The 17,095-nt window shown below is 38.2% G+C and overlaps 1 protein-coding gene across 4 annotated transcripts in view; it reads right to left on the reverse strand.

The window, feature by feature from the left end:
- The window catches only part of Alcam (activated leukocyte cell adhesion molecule), a 193,066-nt gene that overhangs the window by 16,222 nt on the left and 159,749 nt on the right, over nucleotides 1-17,095 (reverse strand). Inside the window, exons 7-14 of one of the 4 annotated variants that reach the window (XM_085685536.2) lie at nucleotides 14,967-15,094; nucleotides 13,047-13,179; nucleotides 8,424-8,536; nucleotides 5,739-5,874; nucleotides 5,501-5,638; nucleotides 2,373-2,501; nucleotides 532-570; nucleotides 124-241 (exon numbers count right to left, since the gene is read on the reverse strand). In XM_085685536.2, the coding sequence (XP_085541662.1) occupies nucleotides 124-241; nucleotides 532-570; nucleotides 2,373-2,501; nucleotides 5,501-5,638; nucleotides 5,739-5,874; nucleotides 8,424-8,536; nucleotides 13,047-13,179; nucleotides 14,967-15,094 (934 nt within the window). Of the gene's footprint in view, nucleotides 1-123; nucleotides 242-531; nucleotides 571-2,372; nucleotides 2,506-5,500; nucleotides 5,639-5,738; nucleotides 5,875-8,423; nucleotides 8,537-13,046; nucleotides 13,180-14,966; nucleotides 15,095-17,095 lie in introns of all 4 variants that reach the window. The other 3 variants (XM_087900749.1, XM_085685538.2, XM_087900753.1) reach the window with 3 other exon arrangements.

The raw sequence follows: 17,095 nt of genomic DNA on the forward strand, positions 1-17,095 counted from the left end.
AATTTGATGCTGTGTCTGTATTATTATAGAAATTATGACCACAGCAGGGGTAAGCACAATCAGCACGTTGGAGTTATCCAAGTCGGAGGTGGTGAAGAGCAAGGACCGTTTTGGGCAACTTACTTGGATTTCTTCATGTAGAGCCAGTAGACAACACCAGCCACGAGTGCAGCGAGTAGGAGACCAACTACAATTCCCACAATTAGTTTAGCCTGGTCATTCACCTTTTCTCTGTTTTCATCTATAAGAAAGAAGAAAAGTCCGTGCAATTACAGCCAGTGCTAAAGAGTTTGAAATGAAGTTGGTGTTGTTCTAACTTATTAATGATGACTAAGGCTTACTATCATGATTTACATGCAAGCTTGTGATTTTAAAGGGTGAAAAGCTTAGAACTTTGGCTATCTTGTCTCATTGGAGATTGTAATTCAAGTCAAATTTGGACAGCTAAGAAAATCACTCATACAGGGACACTTCATAGGTCTTGAGCTGATAGTCAAGGAAGGAGAGTCGAGTCTGCAGTATAGTACCTACCACTTATATCGTCTGCCTCATCGTGTTCTGGAATACTTACTGAAATGAAAAATGTTAATATGAAATTAAAAACAAAATTTGTTGATAAATGAAAGCCACCCTTACCATTATAGTATGATGTAATAATACTTAGATAAAACAGCTATTCTAGAACTAAAGGTAAAGAAAAGGAAAATCATACTTGATAGAGCAAGAACTTTCCTACAAGGGAATTAATCTTGTTTTAAGGAAAGTAGTTAAAAATGCAAATGTTTGAATCTATTTGAGAAAATTTACAACCAACAAGTTAGGGTATTTATCTAAAATGTATATTAATTTCCTATTGTCTACTAGAACATCTTTTTAGGAGAAACAAGTGGGCCCCTATGAAGTCTACATGTCGTGTCTCCCAACTCTGCTCAACTTTTTCTGCCCCTGCTTAGCAGAATTCATCTTCATTTTCTAGGATCAAGGACACTACTATTAATTACATTCTCAAAGAAGGAGTTGGGGTGGAGGTTATAACTGGAGTGCTCAAGACATTACACAGCACCCTACCCTATCTGATCTTTGCTAGATTTGCAAGTTCTTGATTGTGCTATGATCTTAGTACAGTTAAAACTCAGTGCTCTTGTGGATTATCATTAAATTACATAAATATTCTTCAGAGTGCATGAGTCTGCTTCAGAACTCCCTATGATGTTAGAGACAATTCAGGGTCTTAGATTCCTCATCTTAAGTACTCAGGGAGTACAAAGTTTGAAATGATTGTTTCAAATACTGAGAAAAAGCTAAAGTATCTCTTTCAACACATTAGTGCTAACAATATCTTTTTAGTTAAAAAGTGCAGAAGGATAGGTTCTCTCTAGATAGTACAAATCAATACTCACAGAATTGCATTGTGAGAAGTCAATGACTATATTTTAATTTTGTTTAGTTTTACTCTCCAGCTAATCCACTGGGCCTTTATATTCTAGTCCATCTGTTAGGGACCATTATCTTTTAAAATTGTTTTGTCCTACAAATTCCTATTTATTATATTCATAACATACTAATGAAAGGATTCCAACTGATCAAGAAATAAACATTTGGCAGCAGGTCAGCTAACATCCTGTCTAAAAGTGAACTTTACTCTACGCCAGTACTGATTTGAGGTTGCCATGGTAACAGCAACAGGAATAGTAATAGAAATGAAAATGGCTTCTAATTTCCCAATAAATCATATTTTTCAAAATGTTTTTCTTCCTCAAAAATATATATACTAAGATTTCAATACTGACAGATTCTGCAATTTTACCTAAGATAATTTCATTTATTTCCATTGTGATTCAGAACTGATGAGAGAAGGGAAACTTTTCCAAGCCGAGTTCATTAATTCTCACATCATTTTTTACTGCACTAATTTGTTAATTGGTTATATTTATGGCATTTCTATATAAGGTAAGGGTGGGATAAAAATACAATAAAATGTATTGCCAACTAATCGCAGAATTAAAAATTTATCAAATGTGTAATTTTTAAAAGTCCTTAAGATAATCATTGAACTATCTGGCTTTGTATCCACAGCATGGATTAAATACAAGCCGCCTATTTCTTATTCTCCTTTGCGTTCGGGAGGATTCCTGTGTTAGGGGAAAGGGTCTGAGTCCTAATATATGAAGTAACTTAAACTGTGAAAACAAGGATAGCAGAATGGAAACCAGGAAAAAGAAAAGTAACCTTATGACGATGATATCAAATGCAAAACAAATGCATGAGACTTACCATGATGCAGTACAGGGAGATGGGACTGAAGATGTAAAGCTAATGAAGATTAACTTCAAATTTTCTTACGGTTTTAGTGCCAAAAATGAAATACTCACTCGCAGAGACATTCAGGGAGTTTACTGTTCTCTCCAGTTGGTTTTCTGCTGTGCAAGTTAGTGTAACATTCTCCTCGGGGGAAATGATAATTTTACTATAATACCTGCCATTGATATAAGGAGACTCCTCTGTCTGGAAGAAGAAGGAAGATGAGTTTAGAAACGGAAAAACATTTTACAAGTCTGGGACAGAACAGTGGTAGATGACACGCGGCAGGCATGATGTCCTACTGTCTGTGCTTAAGGGTCTGGGGAAACTACAGGTAAGGACCATCCAGGTCCCCTACTGCTTTATGGTTATGGTGGGCAGAAAAGAGATTAGTAAAGCAATAATGGGATCTTTCTGTCTATGATTCTCTTGGAATTTTAACACATCCATCAAACTTTTCTTTTTTGATAGAAGCCCAGTGTCAGTTAAGCTTTTCCCACGGTACTTGTTTCAAAGCCTGTTATTAGTCATTATAATCACCAGCTTCCCTTCAGGGAATATTAGCATTTAATTATTTGTGGATACGGTCAATGGACTTTTTATTTTTTTATTTTTTTGCTGTTAACATCTATTCTATTATCTTAATTCTTTGCAAAACGGGTATCTATTCTCTTACCTTAAATCTTATATAAAAGCTCAAGGAATATAATATTTGTTCATGGGTAAATAAAACCACAGTTTCTCTCAAAACTTCCCTGTGCTCAATAAAAAAAAAGTAGATCCTTTAGGGGTGACTTAAAGATTATTTAAAATGCATTATTTGATTGTCCTGAGACACAGATGGGGCCATCTCTGGATGTGTGACCTTCAAATGTAAGAAACAATGCAGTAATAGTGTTTCTTGGCCATTTGTGTTTCATCTTTTGAGAATTCTCTGTTTAGGTCTGTACCCCGTTTTTTGGAGGTTCTTTTAAAAAACTTTACAGGCTATATTGTTTTGGAGGTACATATTATGGTTGCTGATGCCGTGCTCATGAGATCACTGTAAAGAGAACTTATGCCTCTGCATTTATGTATTTCTTATTTTTTTATTTTATTTGTTTGGTCATGTTACAGTTTGTTTTATTTTATCTTATCTTAATTTATTTTACTGTTATTTTAAAATGTCTGCTTGCTTTTTAATGAGCGATAAAAGGAAAGGGTATAGATTTGGTGGAAGTGGAGATGGGGAGAATCGAGGAAGGGTTGGGGGAGGGGAAACTGTAGAACTGTATTTAGAATATATTGTGTGAAAATTTATTTTCAACAAAAATTGGTAAAAATAAAAAAGTATACATATTGTCTAACAAAAGATCTTTAAAAAGAGGATTTGAAAATTAAAAAAAATAAAGAATATATGTTGTTCATTCTTGGGATTAGACACAAATACAGCACAAGTCAAGTCAGCCTGCATTCAATCTTTTCTTGGTCACTAACTTGAATTGTGGTCTATATTTTCCTCCCTTGGTTTGATTCTTAACTATACTGTAACTGTCTTGAGGCTATGTATGCAATAGCCTCTGTTTCCTGGGAGCGACCTCCTGGTTGTACACTGGTAGGTTCATCATGCTTTGGAGGGGGAACCAAATTCAATATTATGGATGGATCATCTCAGACCCGGAACAAGAAAAATCCCACATTGTCCCTGAAGCCAGACGCAAGTCCATCTCTGTGACAATGAAAAATGGCATGATTGTTTCTTTCCTTGTGGTACATGCACGTGCTGTTCTCCCCAAGTCTTTGTGCTTGCTACTTTAGTCTCTAAAAAATTTACTCACTTCCCTCTAGCATGGCCTTTTACATTATTATATTCATTTATGCATCAGATTTATGTGTGCTTCCTTTTCTTCTGTCTACTTTCCATATCAGCATTATCAGTACCTACAGGTTCTTTTTCAATAGCACTTAACTGAACAAGAGAGAAAAAGAGTAGAGCAGGGAGGAAACATTTATATTCTCTGAGCATGTTACTTTTAGCATCCGATTCTATAAAGTACTTCTTCACATTGTCAGAAATTCGGGTCTTTATTCCGAATAGAGAAGCATGCATCTTCTCAGACTTGATGGTCTCCTTGCCTCCCTGCCCTCCCAGGAATGAACTTTTTACTTGCGTGTCTCAAAATGTGTTTAATCTAGTCAGGAGCCATTGGCTTCAAGCATGACCACTCTGAAGGCTCTCTGCTCTTGAGGATATGCAAATGTATCTGCATGACTCACAGACAAGAGCCCAGATACACCATGCTTAGCAAATGATATTATATGAGCTGAACCAGTGACTCGCTTCTCCACAGGGGAATGTGGCGTTTTCAGCTTAAAATTCATTTGCATCTTTTTGCTTTATATGTGTCTGCTGAAACCTTAAGTGGAGAGTCCATGTCCTGCGGCTCTTTAACCGGCTCTAATGATCTAAGCACACATGAGAACTGCTACAGAGAAAACTTAACTAACGTTGTAGTAGCACTCAAAGAGATTAATTAATGGGATTAAAGCTTTGTACCCTTTAACAGGCTGGTTTGTTCTCTCTGTCGTATTGTCTCTCTCTTTCTGTGTCTGACTTTGTATTAAGAAGAAAATATTCACAGCATTTGTAAGTTGAAAATCTTTGTGGCTGATGGAGTATCTTACAAAGGCTATAGATATTACATATAGATTAACATCGTGTACAACCCAGATGTTACATTTGGCTATTCTTGTTCTGGTCCCAGCCCTCTCTAATCAGCAAACTGGACCATGTATTTCCAAGCAGTGACTATGTGGGTCACTACCCCTGGAGTCCAGATTCAATAAACTATATCCTTTAAACATGTGTAAACAGGCAAAGTAAAGGCGGCTACTTGCACATTTTATGGCGCAGAAAAGTATATACCTTAATGATTTAATTATCCGTTCCTCAGGAATTAATGACCATGGAGAAGCATCCAATTTTAATTCTTTTAAAAGCAGATACCACAACATAGTGGTTTGGGGATTAAATCCCTGGACCTGAGATTTAAATGTGTTCTTTGATGCACGTTCTCCTTCAGAGAAGATTAATATGTCAGCAAGCACTTGCTCTGAGCATGTGTTGCATATTTCATATTGTAACCAAACTAGCCTACATTTCAGTTACCGAAATGAAACTCAGTTTGGGACCAGGAGCAGCACTGAAGAAGAAAAATACTTGCTTGGTTTATGACGCTTCCACTGCCAGTAATGGTCCACTGGATAGCTGGTTTCGGAAACCCTTCCACATGGCAAATTATGGTTTTAGACAGTCCACTGGGGTCAGTTTTCTTCGTCATTTTGATTTGAGGTTTTCCTAAAACATTGTCACAATTGAGACATTACAATGGAAATATTAAAAGAGACCAAATATCAAATTCTTAAAGAAAAAAATTGCGGCTGATTCAATTCATTACCTTCTACAATGAGTGTCAGCGATTCCCTTTTCTTCAGCCCTTCAACCTCCTGAAGAGCCGTTTCACAGACGTAGTTCCCAGCATCCTGGTAATGAAGGCTAGAAAATGACGGGCTCGATCGGAGCCTGATATTATCCTGTAAGGCAGAGTGCATTACTTCAGAGGGCACAGCTTTCGTTTATATTTATTTTTAATTTTAGTCACTGTGAATGATGTGTGTGTGTGCGCATGCATGCACGCGCACAGATGCAGTTGAAATCTGTGGTACATGCACCTGGATGTGCGGATGACTACACCTGTGTATGAGTGTATGGGGATCAAAGCAGGTCCTCTCTTTTCCTCCTCTAGTATCATCTATCTTACTGACTTGGGGTGGGGTCTTTCACTGGACCAGAAGCTTGTGTTGTTGGCTGGGATGGCTGGCTCAGGAGCTCAAGGAATCAGTTTGTCTCTGAACCCCAGTGCTGGGGTTTCAGACACACAGTAATATCTGGTGGGTGCTGGGGATTACCACAAAATCCTTATGCATGGAATGAAGGGATTGAGTTCTTAATCACTGAGCTATCTCTCCAGCCCCACAATTGTGAACACACACACACACACACACACACACACACACACACACACACCACACACCCTAATAAATCCATATATATGGGGAAATGGGGTCTTATTCTTACCTAATCTAATTGGTTGAAGGATGTAACTATATGAGTAGTGCAATGGGTTTATATTGAGAAAAGTCTCAAATGTCAGCCCCTCCTTACTGTTAGGACTGTTCCATAAGCCATTCATGGAATCTAAACAGTGCTAGGCATAAATGCTCAAGACTTATCTGATCTGAATGGCTATCAACATATCTGGTGCTTCATTATAAAATGATAAAAATTATGGAAAAATTCAGTAACAAAACCTTTTTATGCTTCTTACTTTTCCTTTTTTTGTTTTTTTGAGACAACTATTCTAATTTCTAAAATGAAAAAATTTAATTAAATTTAAGTTATCTAGCTTTGTGACCATTAAGCAATATAAATAGTACACATTAAATAAGGACGATAAGGAGTGGTGGTGTAACTATCCAAAAGAAGAAGAAACGGTGAAAAGATTGTGCCCAAGAGAAAGTGAAAGAAACTGTTCTAAGAATGAGAGAATCCTGGGTGTGGAGGTGCATGCTTTTAATCCCAACACCCAGAAGTCGGAGACCGGCTGCGTCTACACAGCAAGTTTAGATCAGCGAGTGAGACACTTTTTCAGAGAGAGGAGAGTAGGAGAGAGAGAGAGAGAGAGAGAGAGAGAGAGAGAGAGAGAGAGAATCTAGAATTTAGACTACAATACAATAATATTTTGTCAAGAAGTTCTAGTAAGAAAATGCTTTCATGATGTAGGTGGAGACTGCTCTTTCATTTTCTGACTGCTTAGACACAAATAATCACACAGAAACTATATTAGTTACAACACTGGCTAATGACTCTAGTGTACTCTTAGCTAGCTCTTACATCTTAAATTAAGCCATTTTTATTATTTTGTGTTTCACCATAAGGCTGTGGCTTACTGGGTTTAGTTCTGGCGTGTCCTTCACTTTCGGCAGCAACATGACGTTTCTCTGACTTCACCTATTCTCTCTCTCTCTCAATCTCTGTTCTGCTTTCCTGCCTGTCTTTTCTCTGCTAAGCCATTGCCCCAAAGCGCTTTATTAATTAACTAACATTAATAAAAAATATTCACAGCATACGGAGGAAAATTCCACATCAGCATGCTTATTATAAGATAATCTTAACCCCTGTTTCAAATTATGTGGATATTTATTTTCTTATAACCTTGTCCATGCTTACTGTGACTGTTGGAGAACACTAGCCAAAGTTGCAAACTGGTACCATGGACATAGACTTCTGCTTTATGTAGAAGCTTGACTCAAAGCACCAATTATACACCCTCTTTTCCCACTCGACAAATGTAGAAAACTGGGCTCCAAGCCACAGTCTTTATTTTAGAGTTATATGACTATATGAGCTCACTACATGAGGAAATCCCAAGAAAGATCATAGAAAGTTCTAGTTGCTTCCTAAGGCCTAGAGGTGAAAGGGTCACTTAGCATCAAAGAGCTCATCATTCAGAAGGACCTGCTTTTAGAGACTGAAAAGTTTTCTCAACACCAAAGGGGAGGCAAGAATAGTGTGACTGCAGCTCACTAGTCATGCTCCAGAAAGTGAGAACTTGAGCCTCTACTCTCACGTGTGAATTTTCTGACTTACCCGCCTGGATTTCATTATAAATGATGGGAAAAGTAATGAACGGGCTGCATTTTTTTTTTTCACAGAGATGCTACCGGCAGGATGTCAAAACATTGGCAGGTAAAATGTACTATAAAAGGTTCATCCTTAAAGTACATAATTGCATGTGCTTGTGTGTGCGCATGCATGGTGGATCGCTCTTCATTATATAATCATAAAGCAACACACCAAGCTAAGCTCCAACCCACCCATTAGCAATGCCACAGTGCAGCTGAGTGCCTCTACAATTTACCGTGGTTTGACAAACACTAGAGAGGAGAGGCGTGAAATAGCACCTACATGTGAGCATACAAGCCAGGCATATACATGCACACTAGAATGTGAAGCAAAATACAAAGGGTGCTAAAAAGAACTCATTCTAAGCAGCAGGGCAGCAGCAAAGATCTGGACTCACTTTCATCCACACCACGGTCGCATTCCTACTGGCAGATATTGTGCACGACACAGGCAGGGCATCGCCGATCTGCTTGGTCACTTCCCCACTTGGGTTTAAGGATAAATCCAAGTCTGTGAGACAGAAAAAAAAAAAAACCTGCCTGAATTGAAAACTACAAAAAGGCAAATCATTTTTCTTCTAGCGTACTTGAACATCAGAACCGACTTACGTGTGTAAGACAACTGAACTGTAGAAGATTCTGCTTAGCCTTACAAGCTAGCACTGATGCCAACCTGGACAAACACATGGACGATTGAACTGAATATGCACTGATTTTTAGTAAACATACTTGATGTTTGGGGTGCATGTAAATAATTCTGGTGGAACTTATCACCTTAAGAAAAAAATCAGCTCACTTCAGGAAGGAAATAAGAATGAGTAGGTAAACATAAAATGCAGTTGATAAGGCACTGCGGTGGAAAATCACATATATTTAGACAGCAGGTGATAAATGGGAAAACTATGAGATAGTGCAGATGTTTCTCAGAGAAAATTGACAAATAGTTGAATTATTTTTGAAATGCTATTCCATTTTCCATGCAGTTGAAATTTTGAATAAGACCTATTATTAGGTACCCTTTCAACAGATAATCTTAAAAATGCACAGGATAAGCATGTCTAAGGATGTAGAGCCTTTCAGATGAAAAATGATTTTTTAAATATAAAACACAATATTATTTGTAGGGAGAAAATTCAATTCAATTGAACATATACTGTCATAGAGCTCCTATGTTCTAGGCACCAATGGAAGATCCATACACGATGATGACTTGACAGCACAGTAGGTCAGAGGTACTACGCACTCCACTTTAGTGCATTGCTTATAAAGTCAGAACCTAGTAACAAATCTATTACCCTTTCAGGTCTCCGTACTTACCTGTTGAACTACTAAGTTGTAGCATAGGCAAGCACTTGCAGGAGTAAAGAGAACTAAATCAAACTTGTTTCAAAGCAGAAAGGCTTTGTATAAGACACTGTTGTTGTAGTCTCTTGATAACTAAACCCGAAAGGCGAGAGAGCTCATCGGGCTGTTCAGTGTTGAGTAATTTAGTACTAATGTTGTAACTCATACAATGTATATCTAACTTTAGAGTTAAGTTTAGACCAGAAGTTCTTTTGTGCTTTTTGTCTCTCTTTTATGGTTTCATTACAGTTTGCCAATCATTCTCTGTGCCATTCTTTTAAAGGAATATGTATGATGTATGGATGTGGTAATAACTTGTTGGTATGTGGGTACATGTGCATATGGGTGTTATGTACTTATGTGCAGGTATATATAGAGGCTAGATGTCAATGTCAGATGTCTTCCTATATTTCTCCATTTTTATTTTTAAAGATAGTCTTTAATCATGAACCCGAAAATCATCAATTTGCCTACAAGGGGGGCCAGTGAGCTCCAGAGATCTGGCGGTCTCTCATCTCCCCACTCGATATTTCCTCCCCATTTCTAGGATTGCAGACTTCTACCTAGACATGGCTTTTATTTGGTTGCAGGTGACTGGAACTCAAGTCCTCCTGATTATGCAGTAGGCAATGTACTGACTCAGGCATCTGCTCAACCTCATCAATGTCATTCTTAGTGGTTGTCTTTGCTATAAAGTAGTACATGTCATGAGTGTGATGACCATGCCTTGAGTTCCTCTGGCATTTCCATAGGACCTGGCATATCAAGACTCTTAGGCATGGCTACTAAATGAGTGATGGAATCCACATATTTTCTACTTTATGCTAATGTTAATAGCTGCTCCGTCTTGCAGAAAAGTGGTTTCATTAGAATGTTTGGGTGAATTGCGATTGTATGAAAATTAGAGGAAGGGAAACTTGGGAGCCTTTGTAAGTAGAGTCAAGAGGTTGTCAGCAAGGAGACACAGGATTTTAAAGGATAAAATCAACTTTGAAGGCTCCTATGAAGCAGCTCTGCCAGATTTGGCAGAGGAAGAGTTGCTGTTTTAAGAGTAACTCAGGTTCGTTGGGATATGCTCTTGTTGCAAGGTCTGGTCTGCATCCCTGTGCATCTATGGGTCCTGCTTCTCCACCAACATTTTGCTTAATTGTTTTTGAAAGGGAAACAAATCCCACTTTTGTGAAACAAGGAGCCGAAGATAAAAGGGCAAAATATAATTTTCATGTTAGAATATCATGTAGAATAACATGATGATAAGCACAACCATTCTTTCGCCCTTAAGAAGATGCTCAAGCCTTGAAACCAATGTTCCAGTCTATCTATGAAAACAAGACTGCATTAGAATAATAAAGTGCACCAAATTCAATTACCCTTCCTCATACTTTGAGTTTCCTTCCTGTTATAAAGTATCATTGAGGTATGATGTGGCTGCCACCAAGTCTGGAGTCCGGCCCTCCCTGCCTATTCTACATGCCATACACAGAATAGCTCTCCCGTCTTAAGATTCTGTATGCCTGTGTACCTAACATCTCTCAACCATAAGCACAAATCTGAGGAACTGGAATATCGTAAACTAGTCTCAAAATATGATTGACAGGGATATCAGATTACTATTCACAGGTACTTATATTTGTAGGCTGTGTTCCTTTAATTTACATCATAGAACAGGGTTAGATAAGTGGTCCCATGACTGACTGGTCCACAGATAGGGGAAAAACAGCACTATTGTTCTGCGCATGAGGACAGAAGAAACAAAGAAAGGGCTTGGCTGTGAACAGTTTTCAGTACTTCACTGTTACCACCAGGTCTCCCCAGACATCAAAAGCCACCATGTGCTTGTATTATTCCCTGTTGAGCCCTCCTATGTCTCCCTCCCAGCTTCAGTTCCTTACCTGTATGTTTTTCAAACATTATAAATAGAGGACACAGCACCGTGGGCTTAGAGCAGTCTCCTTTAAAGTTTTTGACTTTGTTTTCTTCCTTTCCTCAATCTAAGCAAATTCCATTCTGACTGTTTGTGAGCTCCAGGTGCTCCACATTGTTCTCTAGTGATGCTTTTTGACAAATTCTTGGTGTTTGCTTTCAGGGAATGTGGTCAAGGTGGACAACCTAGGTCCCGTGCTTAAAGCTTGCAGATGTTTTGAGTTCCTCAAAATCCCTGTGCTGCAGAAAACCCTATACTAGACTCCAGGCCATTCTCTCTGATGCTCTTCAGTTCCCTGTCTTCACTACTGCCAAATCTCATTTAATCAAAGAAAATAAAGTGAAGTCACCTCGTGCTCTGTAGGACTACGGCAGATCATTTCTAGGAGAAACCTTTCTCATTGCACTGTTGGGTGAAAGGTTCATGCCTTTCACACATCCCCAAACAAGAGGCACTAGTATTCAAAACAATATATGAGTTCTATTCTTTTGTTTTGTTTTGTTTTGTTTTTCGAGACAGGGTTTCTCTGTGGCTTTGGAGCCTGTAGACTAGGTTGGTCTCGAACTCACAGAGATCCACCTGCCTCTGCCTCCTGAGTACTGGGATTAAAGGTGTGTGCCACCACTGCCCGGCTTGAGTTCTATTCTTACCATGTGGCACTGTCAATAAAAAAACAAATCATTACTTTTAAGAAGCATCTGATATGTTAGCAATATCAACTTTCGTGATTTAGAAAATAAAGAAGTCACTCAAGTTTCATGGCTGTTCTTTTCATTTTTGGAAGATTTCTTTATTCCATTATTTTGTGTGGATAGAATTCTTGCCTGCATGTATGTATGTTAGACATGGGTGTGGCTGGTAACCTCTGAGCTTAGAAGAGGGCATTGGGTTTTCAGGACTGGAGTTACAAATACTTGTGAGCCTCCATCTGAGTGCTATGGAACTGAACTGGGGTTATTTGCAAGAACAAGAAGTGCTCTTAACCACTAAGCTATCTCCCAGCCCTCCACACGGCTGCTCTTAATGGATCTTTTTCCCTATAGTATTCTTTGGGACTAAATATAATTTTGTATCCTCTGGAGTCCTCCAAGTAGATTAAAATTTAATAAAAGGTGCCACTCAGGTGATTTTGAAGAGGTTATCTTTCCAACAATTTATTACCCTTTAGCTCTTAGTCACCTCTACTTCATCTCCCAGTGCTGAATATGTAGGAACTTCGTGTCGCCTGGATCTGAGTGCTAATATTATTCAGTAATTTTAAAATGAGATATATAATCTGCATTCTTCCCGGCAAAATGCAAATCTTGTTAATATCAAGAATATCTAAAGAGAGCTTAGGGGTATAGCTCAGTAGCAGAATGCTTACTTAGCATGTGCAAAGCCCTGGGTTCCATCTCCAGAACTGCATGAAATAAATTATGCATATTATACGTATATATTTATATATTCAGTATACATATATTTCAATATATAATGAGTTATTTAAAGATCATATCCAAATTACTTAATGTTACCACAAACTGAAGGCATTTATAAGAAGGAATTTTACCATTGACAACTTTGCGGTTCCCAGACTCACACAAGGATTCAGGGTTACAGTGGTAACTGCATGAAAGCCGAGCTTTACTGATACTTTTTACAGAGTGAACGGAAACCAAGCTGTTTAGGAAAGATAAGTCTGCACTTAGAAAAGTTACTAGGTAATATAATTAGATGCCTTTGAGGTGCAGCTGGTCCTGAGGAGGTGACTTACAATGAACGGTGATGGCTGTTGAAGCAATCATGCTTTTTTGGTCGATGAGCGAGCATTTGTAGTCTCCTGTGGCATTGCGCCTCACATCTGTCAATGTGTAAGTATTTGAGCTTCTTATTCCCTCAGGCTGTCCCTTTGGATGGAGGAAAAATGTCAGAAGGTTACACTTGGTAGCAACAATAAGAACGATTATAATTCTTGAGGAAGGTACAATTTTCTCAGATATAAGAAAAAAGTGACCAAACTTTTTTATTAGACAAAAAATATTAAAATCTGTTCTACAAACATCCGAGAAAAAATTAGTATCTTGGCAGTAATTTTTAAAGGGATATTTTATATTGTACTGATATCTATTTTTTTTTTCGAGCATAGCTTGAGTTTGAATTTTAAAGCAGTTTTTTTTAAGTACCCATTTCCCCCTACATCTACACCAATAAAAGGATTTGAAGAATTTTAAAAGAAAACATGAACTGGGTCTTGGGATACACACCTTTCCTTGCAGCATTCAGGAGATGGGGGCAGGATTGCAAGTTTGAGGAGAGACTGAGCTATATAGTGAGACTGTCTCAATGAACTAAAGAATGCGATGTAGCTTAGTGGCAGGGAGCTTGCCTGACATGTACAAGGCTATTAGAGAGAGAGAGAGAGAGAGAGAGAGAGAGAGAGAGAGAGAGGCAGACAGAGAGACACAGGTACACAGGTAGGCAGAGACAGAAATAGGCAAAGAAAGACAGAGAACAAGGAAGAGAGGAAGAAAAGTAGAAGAGAAAAAAGGGAAGAAGAGGGGAGATAAGCAGAGAGGAGGGGGACAGAGAGGAAGCAAACAAGCAAACGCCAGCCATTTATCCAAATAATGAGGATAAACAGAAATGAAGGAAGCAGGGAGAAGAATGAACAACAAAAGAGCAAGAGCATTAAGGAAGAAGATGAGCAAAAGAAAGGAATCAATCAGAGGAGAGCAAATATAGAGAGGGCAGGAATATATGTTAACAGCAACCGAGACAATCAGCAGACATATTTCTAAAGACAGGACATGAGATGGCTCTAAAATCCCCCATAGCCAAAGTAGAAATTTGGTCTCAAAACTTGTATTTGTAAATGAGAAAATGGTGATATATACATTTAATAGGAGAAACTATGCCATCTGCCCACATTTACTTTTGTGAGAAGCTTCTTGTACAGATGTTCTCAGTAATGCAGTGGGTGATATCGGGAAATGCCACCAGCCATGCTGTGGGTGAACTCATAGTAATCCCACTATTGCAGTTTTTACCAAATAAATGCACTGTTTGGTAGCATATGGCTTTCCTCAGTAAGAAGGTGGTGAAAACACATATCTTCCAGTTAGGCTCCAAATCACGGTGAATGATAATATTTAAAGAAATTTCCTAAAGTATCCTGTATGCAGACCATTACTTTCAGCTATGATAAACACTGTGATAAAGAGCCCACAGGATTATTCTACCAACCTAGCTAAACTACACAACAGAACTGTCTTTGCTTTAAAAGATCTGAGCATGTCCAGCGCAGCCTGTGGGTGGATGGATCATCATTCACATTAGACCATTTGCAACCATGTCTTTTGATGTTACAGTGATCGACTTCTGAAGAGCAGATTTTGTGTCTTATTTGGATGATGACACCCTGAGTTTCTGCAATTATGGTTTCCTGTGGATGTCTCTTTTTCCTCTTTGTCTCTGAACTCTCTAAACATCAAGGAAAAGAAGAAAGAACAGGGGATGGGGCTACAAAGGCTTTCAACGGAATTCTACAGGTGGTGTTTTATGTTTTCTATTCCCAGGAATAACCCGTTCTTCTCACTTTAGCTACCCAAGTGCACACAATTGTTCATGTCAGTTAGAAGCCAGGCAACAGGACAAAATGATAGTCGTCAAGTTCAACCAATGCTTAAGCGCTTACTGGTAAGTAAAACATGAACTCCTCAGGAGGTGGGTTGCCGTTCCCCAAGCACTGAAGAGTGATGTTGTCTCCTTCTTTGATGGCAGTTTTGGGTGGCAGCACTTGTATTGTCACCTGCTCTGTAGGATCTGCAGGAGTCACAAGCAGAAGTTAACCATTTTTGTCAAGTACCAAATTACTCTGTGCATACAATGTAAATGACTAAATTATACACAATTTTCTCGAGAAGCTAGTAATGGTAATTACTTAAATGTATCTTTTTATAGAGGGATTGAAGTTAATAGCCACTTGCTATACCAAGTACTAATCTTAGTTAGAGCAAACTACAAAGAACCGCGTTACATAAAAAAAAAAATCAATTTCTTCTTAGCAAAATGTCTTTAACTGAGGTGGCAATGACTGTAATTATTTTATGTGTAAAAGACCAGTAGAACAATCTCACTGTGTGACTTCATTATAGGAAATTGAATGGTGTTATATGAATCTTATAGCTTGGAAAGACTAAATCGGGTAGCAAAGCCACTAAAGCTACTGGATACCATCACGCCCTTTTTATACAATAATAAAAAGAAAATGAAGAGACATGAGCTAAACAGCACCAGTAGTATTTTTTGGCATGCAAGAGGACAGATCTATTAAAAAAAATTAATTCCATGAAAACACACACACACACACACACACACACACACACGCACGCACGCAGGCACGCACACAAGCACAGACAGAGGACAGATACAGAGACAGAGACAGAGACAGTGAAGGACAGCTATTGAAATTGTTCTATGGTCCATATGTTGTTGGTATTTTATTCTGTTCTTTAAAATAAGACAACATAATTCCTATTACACAGTGGCTAATTTCTGTAGATAAAACAAAGGTATTGAATATTTTTTAATACATAGGACTACTCAACAGTCAAATTCCAAGTGAATTAAATACTTCACACAGTAGAACATTATCCAGTAAGTAGAAAGTGAAAGGAAGTAGTGGTGGCTTGAAACATGATTGACTTTTTGACATCCATGCTTAAAATAGCTGGATAATGCCACGAAGGATGAATTTTGAGGAAGATAGACAAAAATGAATAATGACTGAGTTAACTGCCTGGTTTAAAATTCATGACCTCAAGACTCAGAAATACCACTTTTGGGTATATACCCAAGGATGATCAATTATACCACATAGACATATGTTCAGCTGTGTTCATAGCAGCATTATTTGTAATAACCAGAACCTGGAAACAACCTAAATGCTCTTCAACCTTAGAATGGATAAAGAAAAAAAGTGGTATATTTACACAGTGGAAAAAATAATGACATCCTGAAATTTCCAGGCAAATAGATGGATCTAAAAAACATCATATTGAGTGAGGTAACCCAGACACAGAAAGGCAAATATAATATACTCACTCATAAGTGTCTTTTAGACATAAAACAAAGAAAAATCAGCCTACAATTCACAACTCCAGAGAACCTAGACAACAATGAGGACCCTAAGAGAGACAAACATGGATCTAATCTACATGGGAGGTAGAAAAATACAAGATCTCCTGAGTGAATTGTCAGTGTGGGGATTATAGAAGAGGGTAGAAGGGAAGGGGGAAAGAAGAAAAGGGAGTGAAGAAAAAACTATAGCTCAAAAAGACAATAAAATATTTATGAAAAGAATACTCTACAAAGACCTATTTTATTATTAGCTAATAAAGTAAAACTAATAAGTTGCAGTTTGAGAAGCCACCCTCCATTTCTTGCAGTTATTTAAGTTAAATGCAGAAGAAAACTTGGAGCTGCTGCTGTTGATTGCCTCTGATACTGTCTATATATGGACATCTGGGCATCACTAAGTCCTGAGACTAACAGTGAGGTTCGCACACTGCTTTGGGTTCACTGCATTTGTTGGTTTCTGGATTGTTGCAGGTAGTTCTCCAACCAGCAGTTCTCAGTAGAGTGGAAGAAGCAAATAAAACTTGCAGCCGCCATTTCTGGGTTTTCATCCTGTACCCACTTTTCTCTCTATTTCCTTTTCCTTTATTTGTTGGTATACCCCAGTTGCATAAAACAGTGGGGCTCTTCACGACTTCTTTTGTAATGTGTGTCGGGTTCACACTTTGATGTGACCCTCTCTCAGAA

This window comes from Myodes glareolus, chromosome 2 (assembly GCF_982192425.1).
Source record: "Myodes glareolus chromosome 2, mMyoGla1.1, whole genome shotgun sequence".
Taxonomy (NCBI): domain Eukaryota; kingdom Metazoa; phylum Chordata; class Mammalia; order Rodentia; family Cricetidae; genus Myodes; species Myodes glareolus.